Below are 23,970 nucleotides of genomic sequence, written 5' to 3' on the forward strand. Positions count from 1 at the left end.
GTATTGCAGATATGCTAAACACAGCATCTAAAACATCAGATAAAATCGGTAATTGCTAATGCTTTCATGGAGACATTTTTAAAGAAATTTCTGGTTGCATCTGTGCTTTTCTCTCTTCCACTTTGGCAATGGCTCCCCTCCTGGTTGGTTGTGGATTTGTTTTGTTTTGTTTTGTCTTGTTTTTGTCAACTTGACATGAACTAGAGTTGTCTAAGAAAAAACTTGTTTGAAAAAAAAATTCTCTCCATAAGATTTCCTGGAGGCAAGTCTGCAAGGCATTTTCTTGATGAATTATTGATATGGAAGGACCAAGCTCACCAGGGGCAATGCCATCCCTGGGCTGGTATTCCTGGGTGGTATAAGAAATCAAAGTGAGCAGGCCATGAGGATCAAGCCGGTAGCACTCCTCCATGGCCTCTGCTTCAGTTCCTGTCTCCAGGTTCCTGCCCTGACTTCACTTGACAACATGAACCCTTTCTCTCCAAGTTGTTTGATGGGTATTTTTTTTTCACAGCAATAGAAAGCAAACTAAGTTACCTCTTTCGGAAAAGCACATTTCACAGGCTTGAACCAATGATGCTGAAAGTATTTTATATTTTTAATTCTGCTTGTTCCTCTCTGAAAAATGGAAATTACTTTAGGAAGTCAGGCTATGGGGTGTGACTTCCACACTGTTGTGAGCAATGTTTACATTCTAGAGGACACCAGGCATTGAACCATGGGATACTTGGACACTTCTCACTCCATCCAGAAATCTAAACCATGGTAGGCTTAGCCTATATTGAAGGGAACAAGACTATATCATTACATAGATAGATAGGTAGCAATAATTTAGAAAATAGAACCTTCTTTCCATGACCTCCTCCATGTCCTAGACCTCAATCAGTTCACACAGCATCTCAAGAAGGGAATTATAGCAATTTAAACAAGAATGTCTCCCATCGTCTTGGGCATTTGGACACTTAGTCCTCAGTAGGTGGCACAGTTTGGGTGAGGTTTTGGTGGTACAGGCTTGTTGAAGATAGTATGTCACTTGAGGTAGACTTTCAGAGCTTAACGAGTCACACCATTTCCAGTCTGCTCTCTGCTTCATGCTATGGTAAAGGATGTGAGCCCTTAGCGTTATTCTTTAGCTGCCATGCCTGCTGCTTACCATCATGAGTTCCCACCATAACAGCCTTACCCCTTCAGAACCATAAGAAAAAAAAAAAGTTTCCACAGGAACAAAAATGTGACTAATGCAGGGACGGATTATGCGTCTAGGAGATGTTTATTTTTGAACTGTATTTCTTATTAAGGAACTCTGCATTTCTACAGCATTATTGGCTACAGTGACAACTAATAGAATTACAAATTGTATGCACATGTAAATGTATACGTGCAAAGAAATCACTAGTATTAGACACCTACTTAGCATAGGATACCTTAAAGAAAAGTACAGGGACCCCAAAGAACCAAGACCGCAATCCCACCAGAAGGAATTATTCAAGAAAAAAAAAGCCAAATGAACTGAAACAGACGCAAAGGAGAAGAATCAACAGAACAACTGAAAAGCCAAATGTCTCTCTAAGACCAAGAAGTGATATCAGAGACCAGACCCAAGTAAGCTGCTTGGATAAGGGGGTGGAGTGGAGAAAGATTCCCTCTCTCCAACTTCAAGAATGGCCTCAACTGAATCAACTCCCAACTCTGCCACCTGTCTGCATAAGCCTTTTCAGATGAATCCAGAAGTTTCTTAACCTCCTGGTACAGTCTTTTCCCTGGGAAAGAAGCACCTCCCTACTTCACTGTCACTCACAGTGGTGGTTTGAGTGAGAAAGGTTTCCATAGGCTCGTTTGTTTGAATGCTTGGCTCTCAGTTAGTGAAACTGCTTGGGAAGGATTAGGAGGTGCGGTTTTTGTAAAGTAGGTGTGTCACTGAGGATGGGCTTGGAGATATCAAAAGCCCATGCTGTGGTGGCTACTCCTGGTTGTCAACTCCACTATACCTGGAAGGAACTACAATCCAGAATTGGAAGGCTCCTTGTGATCCTGAGCTTGAGGCATAGTGGCTATGAAAGCTTAGGCCCAGGCAAATAGTACATGCCTTTAATTCCAGGAGACTAAGGCAAGAAGATCTTTGAGTTCAAGGTCACCTGGGACAAAGAAAGTCCCAGATTCAGGCATGTTGGTATACACTTTTAATCTGGGTCACACCTTCTGCTGGAGACCTACATAAGGACATTGGAAGAAGGAAGATTCTCTCTTCTTTGCGTGCTTGCCTTGTGGGACTGAGCAACTGCTAGATCCTTGGACTTCCCATTCACAGCTGACCATTGTTGGGGAGTTGGAGTACAGACTGTAAGTCATCAACAAATTCCCTTACTATATAGAGACAACCCATAAGTTCTGTGACTCTAGAGAGCCCTGACTAATACATATGCCAAGCCCAGTCTCTCTCTCCCTGTCCATGTCCCTGCCTGTCCCTCCCCCTGCTCGCTCTCTCTCTCTCTCTCTCTCTCTCTCTGTGTGTGTGTGTGTGTGTGTGTGTGTGTGTGTGTGTGTGTGTGTCCACCTGTGTTTCTATTTGACTGTCTGTCTGTGTCCAACTTTTGGATAACATGTAAGTTCTTAGCTAGTTCCTCAGCACCGTATCTGTCAGCTGCCATGCTCCCTACCATAGTGGTTATGAGCTAAACCTCTGAAACTTTAAGACAGCCCCCAGTTAAATGCTTCCTCTTATAAGTTGCCTTAGTCCTGGTGTCTCTTTACAGCAATATAGCAGTAACTAAATCACCCACACACATACTGATATACCAGCCCCTTAGACACCTGCAACAAAATACATGGCAGAAACTGCCGTTAACATAGACTTTGTTCTAAATTTCTACCTTAATATTTGATGTAGCTCAGATATAATTTTGAACATAGCATGAGGTGAATTATTTGTAAGGCAGGCAAACCCCTTTTTTACCTTCTAAGTAAAACAATATTTAAAGTTAGTTACAGTGCTGGCTAGTCTTGTGTGTCAACTTGACACAAGCTAGAGTCATCAGAGAGGAAGGAGCCTCAGTTGAGGAAATGCCTCCAAGAAATCTAACTGTAAGGCATTTTCTCAATTCATGATCAATTGGGGTGGGGGGAGCCTAGCCTATTGTTGGTAGTGTCATTCCTGGGCTGGTGCTCCTGAGTTTTATAAGAAAGCAGGCTGAACAAGTCATGTGAAGCAAGCCAGTAAGCAACATCCCTCCATGGCTTCTACATCAGCTCCTACTTCCAGGATGTTGTCCTGTTTGAGTTTCTGTCCTGACTTCATTCAGTGATGAACCATGCTGTGGAAACGTAAGAAAGCCGCATAAGCCCTTTGCTCCCCAACTTGCTTTTTGATCACAGAAACTAAACTAAAACAGTTACCCAGAAGATAAAACAAATACTTTTTTAATGCCCAGTGATATACAGTTGGGTCTCTTTCTGCTTACCCTGCCTCCATCGCTCTCTCTCTCTTTAAGGGGATATGGAGGCAATTTTCCTCAGATCCATAATAGCTACCTTTTCTTCTAAAACTATCATCTTAAGGGCAAAGCAAATGGCCATATGGGTTGTTCCCTAGTAGGGATTTTTTTAATGTGATTTTTAAAAAAATTAAAGAATATCCTGATCAAGATGACCTAGCATCAGGTTTCTATTGCTGTTGAAAACACTGCCGTTAAAGCTTCATGAGTTTGCCTCACAAGAGGGAACTGAACATCTGAATATTTCCAATTCCTGGAGGCATGATCAGCGTCAGTCAAGTCTTGGGGATGAGGAAAGGACACATCAATATAGGACCACAGCCGTTCTGAAAGGGAGCGACTACCCCAGAGTGTGGCTGAGATTCATCTGGACCTGCAAGCTTGACTTTTCCACAGAACTCAGACACTGTCTGTGACTCTGGGTATATCTGAAATCTGACACCTCCTAGAGGTCCCGCTGTCATGGCTTAGAGCACTTTCCATTCAGTTTTCCCTTCTTAAGCCAGGTGTAATGATCCACTCTGACTCTTTTCATCTCTGAATTACCTTTGCCAACTGGTCTTGAGTCCATGACAGTCTTACAGAGCAAAAACGAGACATGAACAAATAATTATCAGGCAGTGTTGTAAAGGCTAACGTAGAAGTAAGGCAGAGTGCTGTAGAGACAGCTAACTGACTGGAAAGCCTTCAAAGAAGGCTGGAACTGAGCCAAATACAAGGGATTTCAACAGAGTTGTTCCAGGAAGAATGAACCTCCTTGCTTGCCTTTCCTGGAAGGCTGAGACTCTTTGTCTCTCTCTCTCTTTCTCTGTCTCTCTGTCTCTCTGTGTGTGTATATGTCTCTTATGTCTGTGTATGTCTCTGTCTCTTTGTCTATCTCTCCCTCTTTCCCTCCCTTTCCCTCTCCCCTTCTCTCTCTCTCTCTCTCTCTCTCTCTCTCTCTTGATATGGAGCATCATGGAGGGGCTAGTTAGTGGTTTTTGATAAGATCAGACTTTTTCATATATATAAGAGGAGACTAACAAAAGTTAAATGAAGGATTGCTAGTTTCAAGTTTTTATATGAAGAAGACAAGCATCTACAGGTGGTGTCTGAAGGGAAGAGGCTCACAGTCATTGGCAGAAGTCAGATTTCTTAATGTCTGGCAGTGTTTCTTAACTCAAGTTAATGTTACTCTCTGGTGCATGACTTAGGTTTCTACAAATGGGATGGATGTCCAAAAAAAAAATACTCTTGACAGCTAATGGGTGGAGCCTACCAGTTCCCCTAAATGTCTTAAAACCCACAGGACATTTCCCTGTATACAACAGCAGCAGCCACAACGTGCCAAGAAAGTCTGTCCAAAAGGAAAAAGATGGAGTGGCCAGAGGTACAACATGCCAAAGCCCACAGATAAAAATCAGCCTTAAGGAGGACTTCAAAAATCTCACTGTCCAATAGGCCTGTCATACATGTATACTAACACCAAGTCTTGGGTCTCAGTGGAAAAACATTGAAATAGATGGCTATAAGCTATTGTAAACAGGCAGCTTTTGTGACAATTTACCAGCCTGAATAGTCATAGACCTTGTAAATAGGTAGCCTTGGCAGACAATACCAACTTAGATAAGGACAAGCGAATCATAGGCAGAGCCATAGCGACTTGTCCCCTGAACCCTTACCCAGCCGATACCCTGTTCTGAAAGATATCCGTATTCCCCCTGAACACCCACACTCCAGTGTCATCCCCTTCCCCACATCCTGCCTTTCTGTGTTTATAACCCCTGTGTGAATGAGAATAAATTACAATTTGAAAAAAATAAATAAATTACTTTTTTTAAAAAAAACTCACTGTCAGTATACACACTGGATTATGCTCATATGTCCCTGTAAACCGGCACTCTGAACCCTTCTCCCTCATTCCACTGTGTGCGAGGAATAATCTTACCAAAATAATTTTAATTGACCACTTGATATTTTGTAAAGGAAATCATTTGTTGGTGTTGATGCTTCATTAATCACAGCATTATTTGGGATCACAGCTGATCAAAGCATGCAACTAGCCTACACTGAGGAACAGAAGCGTAGCCTGAGGCACTGCTCTCGGAATGAAAAGCAAGCATCCTTGTACTCCTGGTATATTAGTGACCTTCAATCCAAGCATAAACAAGTGGGAAGGTATCTACTCCAACCAGAAAACCTAGAATCACTGACTCAATAGACGTGTCTACAGTGCTACAGGCTAGAGAGATTTCTCCTGAGGAAGCAAGCCATTGTGCCATCACTTTTTTAATACAAGTCTTACTCCCTGCCCGAGTTCAAAGAACCTAGAATCTTTAAAATGCAAAATCTGGGACTGGGTATATAGCTGAGTTGGTTGGTGGCCTGACTAGCATGCATGAGGTCTGGGTTTGGTCCCTAGCATTGCAAAAATTGGGCAGAGTAATGCATGTCTGTAATTCCAGCACTTGACAGGTGACATCAGGGGTACCAGAAGTTCAAGGTCACTCTGAGCTACAATCCATCTAACCACAGAGATTAGGTACCCAGTAAATAACTGGGGGGAAGGGGAGGTTCACCCAAGGAAGAGGATATAGAATATATTGCTACAGAGAGACAAAAGTGGGGGGATTAAATGAGGAGGGGATAGAAGAAAGAGACACACAAACGAATATAAAAAGTGACAACTAACATTAGATGCCATTTGAAAGCCCATTGAAAACCTGTTACTGAAGAAGCTTCCTAAAATATATGAATATATGATTAAAATTTAGAGTCACCAAATAAAAGGGGAGAGAATACTCCAACTAGACATCTTACACGACCAAGGGAAGCCCCCCCCCCAGCATCAGGAATGAGTTCTTTCTAATTGAGTCATTGGCCAAAAGGCCCCATAGAAATTCCTAAACATCTGAAACTATTGCCAAAGCTATTGGTAACTCTCTACAAGCTAATGTTAAGATCCTATTATTAAAGACAACACTGATATATCTCAACTCAGACTATTGCCAAGGTTATTGGTTGCTCTCCACACACTGATATTAAGGCCCTATTATTAAGACAACACTTATATATATCTCATCGAACATGAAGAAGTCAAGCCATTATCTAACTAGAGGCTTCATTCTTACTGATCATTAATGATACTGGCATGTACTCTGCATGCTAGCAGAGGAGAAATAAAATTGTCAACCCAGCTACAAACTCGGTGATCTACAGTGGCTACCTTCCTTGAGATATGTTGGTGAAATGGCAGCACAAATGTTTAGGGGTAATCAGTCAGTCTCGGATTGAATTTAAGGCCCACTCTCTAAGATGGAACCACGTCTGACACTGCCAGTATAACCAAGAACCTGAAACTAGATAGGCCATGGGCTTAGGGAGAAATCTGCTATTTTTATTCTGCTAAAGAAACTTAGCAATAAAATGACTCATAATGACATTCTGCTATACCCATAAACCAGTGCCTTGCTCGACCATCGTCAGTAAGGAGTCTTCTTACAATGGGTGGGAAGTAACACAGAGATCCACAACTAAACAATGTGCTATAATGAGAGATATCGGACTATTCAGCCTTAAATGAGACGTCTTCACCAATCTCTCCCCTCAGGGTAAGTGAGCTATGCAGAAGAGGAGTCAGAACGATGTGAGAGCCAGGGGAGGCGGATGATGCCAAAAAAAACAGAGTTCTCTAGACATCTGAATATAAGTTCCCAGAGTCTGTGACAACATAGCCCTTCACAAGTTCAAGCCAGACAAGTTCTGAGCTGAGAGAGAGAAGCTGACATGGTCTGCCCCACAACCAAGAAGTTATTTACAATGGGTATCCACTTGCAAAGGAAGTTTGGTCTTCTCCAATGGAGTCTCATTGGATATATTAATCACACTTGGGGTTAGCATCCATGCCCAAGAGTAGATGGCCAATGCAAAATGAACTCAATGGTTGTTTTGTCTCATATAGCTTTGCTTTGATATTTTTTTTTGTTTTATTGGTCCATTGCTTGTATATTTTGGTTTCTGATTTTGTGTGTTTATAGAGTTGTGTGTGTGTGTGTGTGTGTGTTTCTTGTTTTTTAATGTTTTATTATTTGTTTTTTAAGGGAGAAGAAAGGCATGGAATTGGGTGCATAGGGAGCTTCTGGGAGGAACAGAGAGAGAAAAAGTGTGATCAGAATATATTGCATAAAAATATTCTTTTCAGTAAAATAAGATAAAAACAGAAGCTAAGAAAAAGTCAGAGGAAGGATAGAGTGACTCAGCAGTTCTGTGCACTCATGGTTCTTTCAGAGGACAGCGCTAGATTCTCTGTACCCACATGGATCCTCACAGCCGTCTGTAACTCCAGGTCCAAGATCTGACGCCCTCTTCTGGCCTCTGTGGGTACCAGGCACACAAGGTGGAGGCAAAACACCCGTATCCATAAAATAAAATAATGTTTTAAAACTAATAAAGTAAATATGTATTTAAAGAAGAAAGCATATAGACAAGCCAAAAACATATTTTATGTGTGTGTATTTGTGTGTATTTGTGTGTGTGTGTGTCGAAAGCTGTGATACAAAATGTACTTTACCTAGACTGCAAGAGAAAATAGTCCTTTTTTTTTTTTTTTTTTTTTTACAGATAATGTCTCTTTGTTGCTTTCATTCGCATTTCTACCTGGGTCTTCACAGCTCACCTTTGTCTCATTATTGCGGCCTCCAGCACCACAGTTCAACAATTGGGGCTGTCATTTAGAGGCAGAGAACAGGCACCAAACGCAGTGACTGAGTTGAACCTCACAGATTGGAGAATCTGCCCTCTTGATGGTTTTCAATTGAGAAAATGGGATTTCATTATAAAGACAATGCCTGTGAAATCAGCTGGGCAGGAAAGGGCACTTCCAGTACAGTGTTTTATGGGTTCGAACCATGTGGCTAAGAAGGGACTGGATTTTGTGACCTGCAAGGATTAAGAGGAGATCTACAGAAAATTTATTCTGCATAGCATATTTCTGGAAGGATATAATAGAATTCAGTATCAGGAGTGGCCTCTGGAGAGGGATGAACGAAGTTCAAGATGGAGAAAAGGAATTCACTGTTTGAGCACACCCTTTGAATTCCAAGCCCTATATATGTATTAGTGTTTTATGAAGTAATAATTTTTAAACAAATAAATATTATTAAAATTCAAGTGGAGGAGATAGCTTAATCCCTAGAGCCTTGCCACACAAGCATTAGAATCCTAAGGTAGATGACCCCTGAGGTGGAATAACACTCAAGGTCACCCTTTGCACATAAACACCTACACGCACTTAGAAACACTCATGTACACATAGACTACACAATCAAAAAACCAAGCTGATAAAAAACAACACCAGATTTTGGAATTTCCCATTTCTATACTGTGACTCAGTCTCCTCCTGTCTGTCTGTCCATAGGAGCTCTGTAATACTCCTATAATTTAAGAGGCGAGTTCTCCAAAAGTCAGGAAAGACAGAAGTGAATCAGTATCTTCTGGACATCACAGAACAGCTACACACATGAGTTCACAGCAACTGTGGTTATATGCACAAAGGCAAGCCAACCAACATCCTCACGTGGAGTGGGAAGGGGTTAATGAATCATCTTCAGTTATGGGTTCAGAGAGACTCTGTTGTCTTTAAGGGTGTGGCCTCTGGTATATCAATCATGCTTTGGTGGATAGCCACCCGACCTGGGAATATCTGGGCAGCACCGGTATGGACTTAGAAGTTATAAAGACAGAGAAGAAACAAAGTTAGGGTGGTAGAGGGGTGGGAATGGATTTGGGGGAAAAAATGGGGACAAATGGGGAGAATATGATCAAAATACATTGAATTAAATCCCCAAATCATAAAATATTCAAGTTACTGATTCTTTATAAAAACAATCTTCAAATTCACTCCTCAACTCCAGAACTAAGGTCTTCTTCATCGGGAAATCCCTGAGCACCTCAAAGATAGCATAGCATATTCCAACCCAAATCCTCCTCCTCATTTCCTCTTTCTCTAAGGATTGGTCTTCTTCTGATATGCTTAATAATTACTAGAAATAACAGGTCATTTATTTTCTCAATAACAGCTTTACCATTACCTTGCAGGGGAGTAGGGGGTCCTCCCTTTCCTTGTCTTTAACTCCAGTCACAAAATACTGTTAAACCCTTTCCTATGTAGCTAAGAGAACATCAAATAGACACCCTCTTGTACTATTGCATAGACTTTTTTTTAATCCCAGCACATGATACGGAGCATACAAGCAGCCTAACTGATATTTCCTCTTTATTATTCTCCACACTTCTGCAGCCCCTGGTCATCGTTCTCAAACACAAACACCCGAACATGCTTCAGCACCCTGGATAGTTCCCCAGCGCCTCCCGAAAACCAAAGCCTGTTTGTCCTACATTGACAAATGACCATAATGTGTTCTGATGATTTCACCTCTGTAAAGAGTGGCCCTGGCCACTCTTGTCTATGAAACCTGCTTTCTGACACCTTCTACATGCTCCACAACTTGTGTCTGCTGTCCCCTTGGCTTAGGAAGTCTTCTTTTCTCTTTTTATGAGACCTTATCAAAAAGAAAAAAAAAATGAGCTCTCTGCTCACCATTCCTGACTTCTATTCTGGTTCTATCTTCTTTGAATGATTCTGTCCTCTGGGATCCTCTAATATTTTGCACGTACCCAAGCAATAACCCTAAACAAGTTCTTTTCAGATTATTTGTGCTTCTATCTCCCATGCCAGAATGTCAACTGCATGAAAAAAATACTATATTTTTATTCATCTTTAAATCGGCTGTACCTCCCAGCTAATACTGCACATAAATCTTGCTGAATGAATTGGCTGAAAGTACCTTGGTAAAAATGCAACACATTATCCCCAAATTTTATAGACTTCTGTGGCTAAAATCTCATTTCTTGGCTCTCTTTTTGTGCATACCTATTGGCACGCTATCACCAGTCTCAGGAGGGCCAGTTATTCAAAGAGATCTAACAAAGTGCCTGCTATTTGTAAACAGGGCCATTTGTAAACCCTCTGGGCTAGATTTAGAGATTGCCTTTCTAACTCTGACAATGCTCCTTTGAGCGTTCCACTATAAGAAGCATTTCTTTTCCAAATGTCTGGAGTCCTATAAGTAACCTTTGTTTACCCTGAAACACTTTCAGAGAAGCTGAACAGAGCTTTAAAAAAAAATGTAGTGACCCTACAGGGACTCACCTGACCAGCGAATCATGCCAGCCTAGGAGGGGGATGGGGGCTCCAGAAGCTTAGCTCTAATCCCTGCCCACCTTCGAGGCTATCAGCCACTTAACTGCTTGGACCTCGAGGGCTCTCTGCTCCCCAGTGAAGACCTTGGCAGTCCATTCATCATGCGCTTATTCAAGCAAAACAGCATCATAAGCAAAGTGATAACTCGAGAGCCTTGAACAGTGGGCAAGAAATTAGCCTAAGACTGGGACAAGGCACTCATCTGAATGGAGCCCAGGGAGGCAGACAACCACCACGACAGCTCCCAACTTCAGGATCTTTCCTCCTCTGCTCTCTCTGGCTTAGAATTCTCTACCCTGAAATGTTTACATTCAGATCTCTGCTCTAATGCCATCTTCCAGTGGGGCACCCTGGGGACCCACAGCAAAATGTCAAGCAAGTGATTCTCTGTATCATCCTCCTGCTCCATCTGCCTTCGCAGTACCTACCAGCATTCATTGGCACTATTGACACCTACTACCTGTCTGTTTGCACACAAACCATTGCTCCCCAACTGACCAGCCAGGGACAGCAGAGTTTTGTCTCATTCCCAAACTACCCAAGCACTTAAGTATTTCCCAATAAACATCACATTTTTAAGAATGGCAAGTAGAATACAGGGCATCTGGCACTTGTAGGCTGTAGAATCCCATAGGTGATAGAGCTGCTTAAGATACAGGGATTCAGAGTCCCCCTCACATACCCCCAGTGTACACCCATGATGTCATTGTAGGAAACAACCTCATTGCTTCTCTGTGTGTTCTTAGCTCTCCCATCGGCAAGGAGACAATGGATAGACGGATCACAAGATGACTCTTGAAGAAAGCTGACAGGTCAAAAAAGAATCATACACATCATTGCTATCTCGAAGTGGTGAATGACAGAAGAACACTCAAAGAGCTAAGACTGCAGAAGGTGCATAATAGAATTCTGAGTTCAAGAAGAGAGGAGGGAGGGAGGGCGGGGGGGAGGGAGGGGGGGGGGGGCAGGGGGAGAGGGAGGGAGGAGGAGAGGGAGGGGGAGAGGGAGATGAAAGAGGAGCTTATACTTCGGTGTCTGCATGTGAACCTCAACCTCCTGAACCCAAGGGGAACCTCCCGATGAGAGGCACATGTGTCCCGACTGTGTGCTGATATTTCCTTTCCTTTCCTTTCCTTATCATCAGTGGAGGCAGATTCAGGCAGACCATTTAGTGTTGCAGTGAAGAGAGACCGCCCAAGCTATGCTATCAGAGACCTGAGGTCCCAGCTGAAGATGTTGATTGTCCAGCCTGCTCGCCCTTCTCCACACAAGCGATGTGGTTCTCACTGCTTAAAAACATGAAACCAAGTCGAGTACACCTTGACCATCTTACAATGCAGTGACCTTCATGCAGCTTAGTTCTGACTGCAGTACTCACGGTTCTGGGGTGTAGAGGGGGTCGGAGCCGTGCCTCACGTACTGAGTGCAGTGGAATACTCTATAGGCCAAGCCAGCCAGGAAGTCTCTTGGGCTCAGGTAGCCAGCCACTGGTCTCACTGTGAAGCCAGATCGCTCTAAAGAGACAAGAGCAAGAACCAACTAAATTCAAACCTCAGGACCTCAGGACCCACACATGGGTTGTTAACATAAGGATTTTCATTTTTTTTTCCCTTAATAACCTTTTAAAGACTAGAGGCTCGTTTACCATTTCTGACACGTTGCTGTGCATGCTTTTACCCTTTGGGGAAAGTCTTTGGCGATGACAGTTATTAAATAATACATTCATACATGATGGATTTCTAGGGTCTCAATTATTTGTGAGGATGTTCCAGAAACAGAGTCATCCGGGTTCTAAAACTCCTGACAAATGAATGACATCTGTTAACAGACATCACGTTTCTGAACTCTGGTGACGAAAATATGCTCGAGAAAGATGGTTTCCAGGGGAACGAGATGTTCATTAAAAAGGAAGGGTAAAAATATTGTTAGGCACTTAAAACTCGGGAGCCAAGTTAGAATAAGAAATCTCAAATACGTAGGAGAAGATTATAACCTAGAGTGAAGGTTACTACGTGCTCCCAATGTCTTCCCCTGAAGGCCCACCTTGCTTGCCAGTGTTGAGTAGTGCACAGCTTAGGCACCCTCCACTAGGGTCTTAGAATCCTTTCCTTTGTGGTGTGTGTGTGTGTGTGTGTGCACGTGTGTGTGCATGTGTGTGTGTGTGCATGTGTGTCTGCATGTGTGTATGTCTGCATGTGTGTGTGCATGTGTGTGTGTCTGCATGTGTGTGTGCACACGCAAGTGTGCATGTGTGTGTGTGCATGTGTGTGTGTGTAAGTCCCTCCTAACGTCACTCACTATCATTGCCTTTTGTGCTGTTGCGTGGATCACCATGACAGAGAAACGGACTAAAGCACCTCATACAGTACCCCTTTATGGTAGAAAGGAGGAAAATAAGAATACGGTAAAATCAAAAGTTACCATCAGCTAAACGAATCTACAGCTCATCAACACTCTCAATTTTATAAAAGAAAGGTGTTTTGCTATAAAAAAAATAAATTTTAAAGTCGTTATTTTATATTGACTGTCCTGAGCTTGGGAGTATGGTTGTTTTTAGTAAAAATGTATGTGTTTAAATGTAAAACATGCTTTTTTAATTCTTTTTTTCTTTTTTTTTATTCTTCTCTCATATATCACGTCCTGACCACAGTTCCCCCTCCCTCCTCTCCTTCCTGTCCTTCCCCTCACCCCTCCCACTCCCATCCACTCTCCACTCCTCCTCCATTTCTCTTCAGAAAAGGGCAAGCCTCCCGGGGATATCAACCAATCATGGCACATCCAGTTACAACAAGACCAGGCATATATCCTCGTATCAAGGCTAGACAAGACAGCCCAGTAGGAGGACAAGGGTCCCAAAAGGAAGCAAAAGAACCAGAGGCATCCCCCACTCACACTGTTAGAAGTCCCACAAGAACAACTACCTATTCATCTATAACATGTATGCAGAGGACCTAATGCAGACACACACAGGCTCCCCGATTGTCGGGTCGGCTCCTGGTTAGTTGATATATAGCCCACTTTCTTGTGCTGTCCTTGACCCCTCTGGCTCCTACAATCCATCCCCTCCCTCTTCTCCCTCTCCTGAGGGATTCCCCGAGCTCCGCCTATTGGTAAAATATATTTATAAACATACACACACTCAAGCAATTGCTAAAGTCCACCTAATATGCCCGTCTCTGCATAGTTCCATATGTGTGGTAAGAATACCATAAAAATCTACTCTTAGCAAATTACCATTATATAGGACAGTGGGTCCAGTCGTCATCACCCGGCTATAAGTTAGATGTCTAGACTTACACTTTGTGCATCACTGCATCTTTGTACCTTTTGACAAGCACCTGCCAAGCCCTCCGCTCTCCCACCACTGACCCCTTATCTGCTTCTGTATAGTCCATGGTTTTAGAGTCCATGTATAATAAGGTCACCTGTTCTTTGTCTTTCTGGCTTGGGCTATCTCTCTTAGCATAGTGTCTGGGGCAGGGCTTACTCCTGATTCGAGCATTGGACAGGCTCCTGTTCTGAAATTTTCAACTTATTAGGAGAGTACCTGAAGATGGTTGGAAACAGCAACTAAGTTTATAGAACAAATCCATCCTGGGATTTCCGGTACCGACATGGAAATAACACTGTTCTCAGGCCTCCCCGGAGGTGCAAATCTAGCAGCATTGTGTTTATGCCAAGAATCTCCACCTTAGATTGTTCCCCTGAGTATCAAAAACATAAATGTATTTTCTTCTTTTCTTAAATTATGTCAACTGCAGCAGCATATCCTATATTGAGGTATAAGTTGGTATACCAAGGAACATTTTTTTTATTTTAATGGTTTTGTACTTTATTTCATGTAAATTAGCAAGATATAAGATTTCAACATGGAGAACTTTAACTTCGTATATATTATTGGCTTAGAAGTTTCTGTGTTGGGCTGGAGAGATGGCTCAGTGGTTAAGAGCACTGACTGCACTTCCAGAGGTCCTGAGTTCAAATCCCAGCAACCACATGGTGGCTCACAACCATCTGTAATGAGATCTGATGCCCTCTTCTGGTGTGTCTGAAGAAAAGCTACAGTGTATTCATATATAATAAATAAATAAATCTTAAAAAAAAAAAAAAGAAGTTTCTGTGTTATATAAATGAGGTGTTGTTTTAAATGAGTCAATTAAAAGAAACCAAACCCCACGCTCTTGAACTTGCCTTGTTTCTGCTGTGTGCCAGTGAGTGATTCAAACTGAATTCTACACTGACTCACATGAAAATAGCAACCTGGGAGACAGATATAGAAAAAAAAAAACCTGTGAGATAATATACTTATGACTAAGACTGAGAAACAAGAGAACAAAACATGAATCCTAGGTATGAGAAATGGATCCCATTGTAAACATCCAGCTTCATGCATCTCTGTGGGAAACAGAAATTTGAGCAGCAGGGTATCTGGGAGAACAGAGTCCAGCTGAACCACAGCAGAACACACTATACAGTTAGGTGCCAATGAAGAGATGCTGATTGGGGCTTTCTACGTCTCCTCCTCAGTAACAAATGCAAGGTAGTGGACAGTGTTCACACTCAAGCTCCTTCTCCACGGTCGGGGCTAGCCATGGCTCTCGGTGGCCCAGCTGTCAGGCTACCGTGCATCCTGATCCATGTACGTTACAAAATGAAAACAGAGGGTAAAATCACAATACTGTCATAACCAAAACTCACAGGCTGAGCAGTTCATACGTGTCCAAATTCAGCTCCTGGTCTGTGTCTGTGTGTCCTAGTGTTTAGTAGGCAGGGAGATATCAGCAAGCTTGGAAGACCTGAGGATCAGACACCTCTTTCTCAGTTAACAGCCTATAAACCAAGAGCTGGAACAACAAGAATCTAATTTCTTATCAAAAGAATAGGGTTTGAGGGGCTGGAGAGATGGCTCAGTGGTTAAGAGCCCTGACTGCTCTTCCAGAGGTCCTGAGTTCAATTCCCAGCAACCACATGGTGGCTTACAACCATTAGTAATGGGATCTGATTCCGTCTTCTGGTGTGTCTGAAGACAGCTACAGTGTTCTCATATACATAAAATAAATAAATCTTTAAAATAAAATAAAAGGATTTAAATAAATAAATAAAAACAATTTAAAAAAAGAATAGGATTTGAATCCTCTCTCTGTTCCTGGGAGAAGATATTAGAACCCAAACCTGGCTCCAGGAGGCCTCAACCTTGTCAGATCTCTGTCTAGCTGGAGGCATTCTAGTAAAGAACAATAACACACAGCATTGTCCCCTCCTGTAAGAGTCTATCCAAACAGGCCTGTCAATCACATGGACAGGACAAAGTCCCACAGGAAAAACTGTTTGTTCTAAAGAATTTGGAAATAATATAAAACCTACCTAAAACATAAATTGAAACATCAGTCCCTTTGGTCATTATCCATTCTCACCCTTTGAGGATATACTTTGCTTTATTGTGTAATAAATTCTCCTTGCTACACTATTCTCTCTGTGTCTCATTATATGAGTTCCTTTGGTGGGGAACACGTTCACCAGAGCCGAGAGAGGAGTCTAAACTGAGGTCCTGTTGATAGCAAGAGAATCATTTTGGTACTCTTTCATGTACACAATAAAATGACTATGTAAGTGCCCACGTGATTCCCTTTAGAAAATCTTAGACCACAAAACTCAAAATATTTACCAACCTCACCCTACTCTTAACAGCCACTGAGAGTTTCTAAGCCAATCTGTGAGGGAAAAGGTAACGATTTAGGTAATGTTTCAGAAAGAGAGGCTTGTGTGAAAGCAACGGGCAGGGAAAGCTTAGGAATCGAGGTGGTAAAATGATGGAAACCTTAGTGTGGGTAGAAGATGCAGAATAAAAGGGAGGGTTAGGCAAGTAGGGTGTCGCAAAGCTCAGTGGGGCAGCCTGGGAGAGCCCAGGTAGAAGCAAAGCTGGCAAGCTACATCTACATAGCAGCCCTCTAAAGATGCCCGCAGCCTCATCACCTTGAGTCTGCAAATGTTGCCTAACTCGTACAAACAAAGGTTCAGAGATGTGATCTAATAATGGCTCCTGAGACGAGGACGCTATCCTGGGTTACCCAACTGGGGGTTAAAACCATAAAGGGCTTTATAAGAAGGAAGCAGGAGAAGGAACTAGACAAGGTGTGGTGGTGATGGAAACTAAGAGGCTAGCATGGTAGAGACGAAGCCGTGGGCCAAACAGTGCAGGTGAACAGCAACAGCTGAGAAGGGCAAAGGAACTGAAGCCCCTCAAAAGGGAAACGGTCCCTTCGTCACCTCGATCATAGACGTCTGATCTCCAGTGTTAAGTATAAGCAATAATTTGTGTTGAGAAGACGCTCCAAGCTGATATTCTTCGCAGGAGTTCATGGGGCTTGATATATATATATATATCAGGCCCCAAAGAAAGGCCTCAGCAGGTCCAGAGCTTCATAAATCCCCAAATCCATTTCTCCAGCCAAGTAGCCATTCTGCTGCCCACTGGGAGTTCAGGTTAATCGTTGGGTCAGTGCTCCTTACCTTAAGTCACTACTTTTCCCTTTCCTACTGGTGTTCCCTGTGTCCTTGAAAAGCAAATGAAGACAGGGAGCAATGAAAGGCAGCTCATAGGTCTTACCTTTCAGAAACATAGAGACATCTTCCAGTTGCGGCACGTTGTCTTCCCTGTAGCCACAGTACTTGGTCAGCAGGGGAAAGTTTTTCAGGTACTCTCGGCAAGCATGAGTCGGGTAGAGCTTGGAGAGCTCCCGGAACACAACACCCCAAGTTTTGGTTTCTTCTTCTGTGTACTCCACCCTGGGAATGGGTTGGCCACTAGGCAGGCAGGAAGAGAAAACAGTGAATCTAGGCCACTAGGTTAAGCAGTTTGACATTAATGAAAGAGAAGTTACACACTTACACACACACACACACACACACACACACACACACACTGGAACAACTAAATGCCTGAAAAGATTCCATTAAGTACTGAAATAAGTGCCTCTCTGCAATTCCGTGTGAATATTTGACTTCTCGTAAGAGTTTTTAATGAAGTTACCATCTTCACAAACCCTCTTAGAAACATGACAAGACATATGGTCTTTGTGTATGTGTGTCTGTCCTTGGGTGGGGGGTATGTGGATGTGTATACATGTATAAAGTGGTGTGTCCACATACATGCAGAATCCAGAAGAAGACCGTCAGTATCCAACTCTATCATGCTCCACCTTATTCCCTTGAGGCAGGATCTTCCACTGAATCTGGAACTTTCTTTTAAAGCTAGGCTGGCAGATCACCAACCCCAGTAACCCTCCTGTCTCCCCATACACGCCAACAACTGAGGTGACAACAACTGAGGTGACAAGCATGTAGTCACAGCCAGCTTTACACAGAGGTGCTGGAGATCCAGCCCAGCTCCTCATGTGTGCCCAGCCAGTGCTCTTACCCACTGAGCCATCTCCCCACTCCTAAGATGTATGTTCTTAAGCTGAGATGGGTAACAAGTAAGAGAGCTCTGTTGGAATGGGGTCCTTTAAGTACAAAAGTCTTAGGAGATTCTTTTCTGCAACGGCAAGACAACACCAATAAGTGAACGACCTCTGTCGAAAGTAAAACTGCTTCCTGAGTTTTCTTTGTTCCTTGCCCAGACTCACCCCAATTTCCAAGTGTAATTTTGTGATTATTTGTTCAGTGCCCAAAATGTCTGGCAAATACTAAATGTCTGTGCTGAATTTAAAAGAGTTTTCGCAAACTACAGAAATAAGAAACATTTATTGCAAGTCATACTGAGAGGCAGGCATGTGACACCCTCTTACTTCCAGACAAGAGTTAACGAAGTTCCCCCTGGAAAGGTCCAATAGTAAGTATAAGCTTTCAGGTCATGGGATTTCCGTCACAATTCTGCTCTAGTAGCTCAAGCACAGCCAAAGGCTCTATAGATAAAGTGGTGTGGAAGCCCCTCCTTATGAACTCATAAGCAGCAATGTGCTGGTGACAGTGATTATGGACATCTTAGATCACAGTCATGGAACACTCCCTGGAAAAGGCACATCCTGCGCTGATATAGGACCTGGAATTCCCTGACAGTAACAAGAAGTACTGATTTAACAATAGACAGCAGCCATGAGCAAAGGACATGGCTCCTGATGTCACCTGAGGCCTGTAAGAGAAGAGAGCCATTGTTGTGTGCTTCTGCAAGCTTGAGTAAGGGACGTGAGTCTGAACTTAGCATCTCTCTGGGATAGCTAGTGTGAATCCAGGGATGTCTGTAATCCCAGTGCATGGAGAGCTGAAGAAAGAGGAGGAGGAGGAGGAGGAGGAGGAGGAGGAGGAGGAGGAGGAAGAGGAGGAAGAAGAGGAGGAGGAAGAAGAAGAGAGAAGAAGAGGAGGAGGAAGAGGAGGAAGAGGAAGTAGAGGAGGATGAGGAGAAGGAGGAGGAGGAAAAGGAGGAGGAGGAGGAAGAGGAGGAGGAGGAGGAGGAAAAGGAGGAGGAGGAGGAAAAGGAGGAGGAGGAGGAAGAGGAGGAGGAGGAAGAGGAGGAGGAGGAGGAAGAGAGAAGAGGAGGAGGAGGAGGAAGAGAGAAGAGGAGGAGGAGGAGGAAGAGAGAAGAGGAGGAGGAAGAAGAAGAGAGAAGAAGAGGAGGAGGAAGAGGAGGAAGAGGAGGTAGAGGAGGATGAGGAGAAGGAGGAGGAGGAAAAGGAGGAGGAGGAGGAAAAGGAGGAGGAGGAAGAAAAGGAGGAAGAGGAGGAGGAGGAAAAAGCCTGGGTACATAGCAACTTTCAGCATAGTGTGAGTTACATAAGACCCTATCAAAACAAACAAACAACATAGGTAGTTTGAGTTAGGTTTCAGAAATCTTACTGTGATGTACTTAACAGCTAGCACAGTGTGCCTACCCTAACCCCTAAACAGATAGTCTGTTCCTGCTGTTAGTAAGAGGAGAGAGAGAGAGAGAGAGAGAGAGAGAGAGAGAGAGAGAGAGAGAGAGAGAACCTAACAGTTCTATCACAGGCTTCCACCCTCAGACAAGACAGGCCAGGCAGCCCCTGTCACTCAGGTCATTGCCGCAGCAGGACACCAACAAGGAGCTGAGACCATTCTGGAGAATCTCTGAGGTCATAACGAAAAAGAATCAAATGCTAAGAAAAGGCTCCGAAACAGATCTCCCCATGGCCTGCCAACCCAGCCCTCTATATATTTCTAGGTTCCTGCCAAAATACATTGTTTAATATTCACATCCAAATAGAGTTCCTACTGCCCCCCAAAATGTTTACTTTTTTAATCAAAATATATGAGGAATGGGAGAATAACACATACCAAAGGAAGAACTAGAAATTAACATTTCCTTTTTTTTTTTTTTTTTTTTTACCGAGAATAGGACTTCTGCAGACCAAATTAGAAGATTGGCCTTGTTTAAATTTGGCTGTTGGCAATGAATGAAAAATTACAACCTGGCAAATATTTGCTGGGGAGATCAAGACTGCTAAGTCCTCATACTCATGGTGAATTTAGAACAAAAGCTTGGTATGCCAAAATAAAAATAGAAAAGATGCAAAAAAGAAACGTGTAAGCGGGCTGCCTCTGGATCCAGAAATACAGCTAAATCGATGAGTCAGGCAGGCCAATAAACCTAATAAGATCTGTGCGTGATCAGGAGGTGGAAAGGCAACGAGGCCGAAACAATAAATGAAATATTGAAAAGCCATTTGAAAAGAATCGTTAGGTCAAACTTTTCCCTTCTGTATCAATCTGCAGACGCACAGCACTTCAAAGGCAGGCTGAATGTAGCCAACAGGGTACAAAAGAAGAATAACTACACATTAGCCCAGGAAGAGTGAATTGCACAGGTCTGTTACTTGATGAATTTCCTGCAGCACAATCTTAGGAATATGGATGACTGCGGATATTCTCATCCGTTTCTGCATGCCTGCCCCGCTGGGGGAGCTCATTCACTTGTTCTCTGAAGTAATGACTACTTAAAGTACTGCTGGTACCCTGAGCCCAGGTGAGATACCCCTAGTCTTGAGGAGTGATTTATCACACCACCTAGACCCCTACTCTGGAAAATTCTTTAAACAGCCTAAAACTTCATCCAAAAGAAAAGACTCATTTAATCCATTTCATATCTGTTGGGAAATATTCAAAATAGAGCAAACATAAGACGCTTCCGTTTTCTGTCTAATCCCAAAAAGTACATACTATGTACTTCGGACTGCATGCCAGACATTCTTTCAAGGTTGGGCACTTGTACATGAATAAACCCATTTGATTCTCACAACTCCATAAATAGATATCCTTACCCACATGTTTCATATAGAAGGAAAAGGAGACTCCAAGAGATTGCCTAAAAATCTTATTAGACAATAATAAGGCTTATTGTCTGGCATAAAATGGTAGTCTCCCTCCATTTGCTTGTACTCATGAGAGTAAAACCGCACTCCAGACATTAACTCATGCCATACACCAAGCTAAAGTAAGGTGTTTAGGTACATATATATAAATGTATATAAAAATATGATCTATATTCATGTCTGCAACCTTAGCATATGTGACCTTGTAGGTCACAGAAGGCATCTTCACAGAGGCCAGAGGTAGGACAGGGCTCCCCAACAGAGTAAAGATGCAGTTGGGGCACCAGGAATACAAAGCCATCAATACTGGTTTTTCAGTGTTTTTTAGTTAGATCATTTTAATAGCATATGGGCGTTTTGCCTGAATGAATGTCTATGCATGCATCTCATGCACCGAGGAGGCCAGAAGAGGGCATCAGATATCCCAGAGCTGAATTTATGATATTTGTGAGCTATCATGTGGATACTGGAAGTCAAGCCTTAAGTCCTCTGGAAGAGCAGTCCGTGATCTTAGTCCCTGAGCCATCTCTCCAGCCTTGTGTTTCTTTTAACCCCTTGAAACGTGGCATTTGGAAAAATAAAGATAGCCATGGGGGAAATCCAGAAGTGTTGTGTTTCTTTGCATTTGCCCTGGGTTAGCAGACTTTTATGGGTTTGGGTGTGCTTTGTTTAATAATTCCATCCTAGTAGCACAATGGAGGGATGTCCTGACTTTTGGAGGTGTGGGATATCATATATATCCTATGTTCTCATACATGTATCACTGGGTCCATGTTTATTCATGTATTTTATGTATATGAGTACACTGTCTTGCACACCAGAAGAGGGCATCAGATCCCATTACAGATGTTGGTAAGCCATCATGTGGTTGCTGGGAGTTGAACTTGGGATCTCTGGAAGAGCAGCCAAGCACATGTTCTGATGAGGGCACAACAGACCCTTGCCTCACCATCCTAAAACTCTGCTTTGGACTGGAAATGAAGTGTCTTAAACAGCCAAATTCTAGGGCGAACATTCAGCCTTCCAGGTCCTCACCATCAACCAACTCCCCCCTATCACCCTGTCCACCAGACCACAGACTTCACCTGTCAGCCTTCTATGGAGTCAGAGATGCTCACAATTGTCAGGGGGACCAAGTTTGCTGGAAAGAGCAGGGCTTCTTTCTCTTCCTTCTGTCAGGAGATTGGGCCACTGCCCGTAACTTTTTCTAAGGACTGTAAACTCCTATTGACTTTTGCTAACTTTCCCAGATGAAGCTTGCCAGAGCAGTAATCCCAGGATCCCATGGTACTGCCACCAGAGGAGAACTGTCCCCAGGTCATCATTGGGAAACTTGGGAATATGGTACACTATACTAGAAAAGAAGGAATGTACCCTCTTGATACATGTCCTCTGAAATGTAAGGTTAGCATGAATGTATGGCCTAATGTCCAACGAAATGTAGAAATTTCCAGTCTGCTGTTCATGGAAGGAAGCTAAGAAAGCCCGCCTTGTTCAGTTCTCTTCTGTTGTCTGCAGAAAGAAGACTCTACTGGGTCTTTTGACTCCACTTGGTACCTTTTGTTGAAGAGGCATCACAGGGTCCCAAGCAACGGTGTGTTTGATTCGGAGGAAAGATAAGGGAGGTGAATGAAGACAAGGCTAAGGGAACAGAGCATGTTTCTGCATGCAAAGTGATGGCAAGAGAGACATCACCCTCAGAATACAACTTAGAGCATACTGAAGATGCCAGCACTCCAGCAGAGAGCACTGGGGCAGAGCGAAGCTGTCTGAAGCAAAGTCTGGTCTAAGGCTCACCCTGGACCCTTCTAACAAACCCATGAAAAACAAAACAAAAATGTGTTAGCTCCCCAACCCCTACCTGACAGACACTCTCACCAGAGGAACTTGAGTCAAAAGGAAAAAAGATATTTCTGGACCCTGGCTCAGAGATTCCTCCAAACGAATAAAATCAGACGCATATTTAATCCAAATAACTGTGGGGGTGAGCGGATGCTCTTTGAATCAAGTTTGAGATTAATCTTTTTTAAATGAATAGGACCAAGTCCTAAATACCCAAGTGAGACTTTCCTAATAATTGAAAATGACAGGATATTAGATGTTGCTAAGGAACTTGCTTCCCAGCAGGAAAGTGAGACTCAGAAATGATACAGTCGAAAGCAATGAGTAGGAAAATAAAAATATTTTGTGTTGCTATAAATCCCAACAATGCAATATTCCTCAGCTAGCTAATTATACATAAATATTTAATCGGATAGCTAGGGAGTCTCCTCCATTTTTACAGAATTAGCTAGGCTTGTGGAATTCTCAACAACAACCAAATGATTATTCACAGCTTCCTAGTTCTCTGTGGCAAAGCAGACGTAACTTTTGATAGCTCTTAGTCACTGGAGATGCTACACTCTTGCCCCTGAATAACAAGCTATGGCTTCTTAAATGAGGGAACAAGACAAGAAAGGAACTGGTGGCCAGTGTGGAGATTTAGGCTTGACAGTAGGGAAAAGATAAAAACTCTGACAGATTACTCAGATGACAAACTTTCTTTGGAAATACTGAAATCTGTAAGAGGAGTCTTTCTTGTTGTGTGAGGGCTGAGGAGATGGGGCAGTCAGGGAAATGACCTATGCAAGCTTAAGGACCTGAACCTAGAGCTCTAACACCCGGTAAAAGCCAGGCACAGTGAAGAGTGTCTAAAACCCCAGTGCTTAGAGAAGAGAAGACAGAGGCAGACACATGCCCGATGCTCAATGGCCAGCTCGTCTAGAAAACCGAGAAGTTCAGAGGGAGAATGTGTCTCAAAAACTAAAGTCGAAAGCGATAAAGACATCTGATACCAACCTCTGCCCTCCATATGCATGCACTGATATGTGCACACACACAGGAAAAACATCCCACACACACACACAAGCACACACAC

General features: G+C 43.0%; 1 protein-coding gene across 1 annotated transcript in view; it reads right to left on the reverse strand.

Moving 5' to 3' along the window:
* Tph2 (tryptophan hydroxylase 2) overlaps positions 1-23,970 on the reverse strand; it is a 108,612-nt gene that overhangs the window by 51,254 nt on the left and 33,388 nt on the right. The window contains exons 6-7 of the mRNA XM_028759082.1: positions 17,339-17,535; positions 12,110-12,245 (exon numbers count right to left, since the gene is read on the reverse strand). Of these exons, the coding sequence (XP_028614915.1) occupies positions 12,110-12,245; positions 17,339-17,535 (333 nt within the window). The remainder of the gene's footprint in view (positions 1-12,109; positions 12,246-17,338; positions 17,536-23,970) is intronic.

This window comes from Grammomys surdaster, unplaced genomic scaffold (genome assembly GCF_004785775.1).
Source record: "Grammomys surdaster isolate TR1022 unplaced genomic scaffold, NIH_TR_1.0 126271, whole genome shotgun sequence".
Taxonomy (NCBI): domain Eukaryota; kingdom Metazoa; phylum Chordata; class Mammalia; order Rodentia; family Muridae; genus Grammomys; species Grammomys surdaster.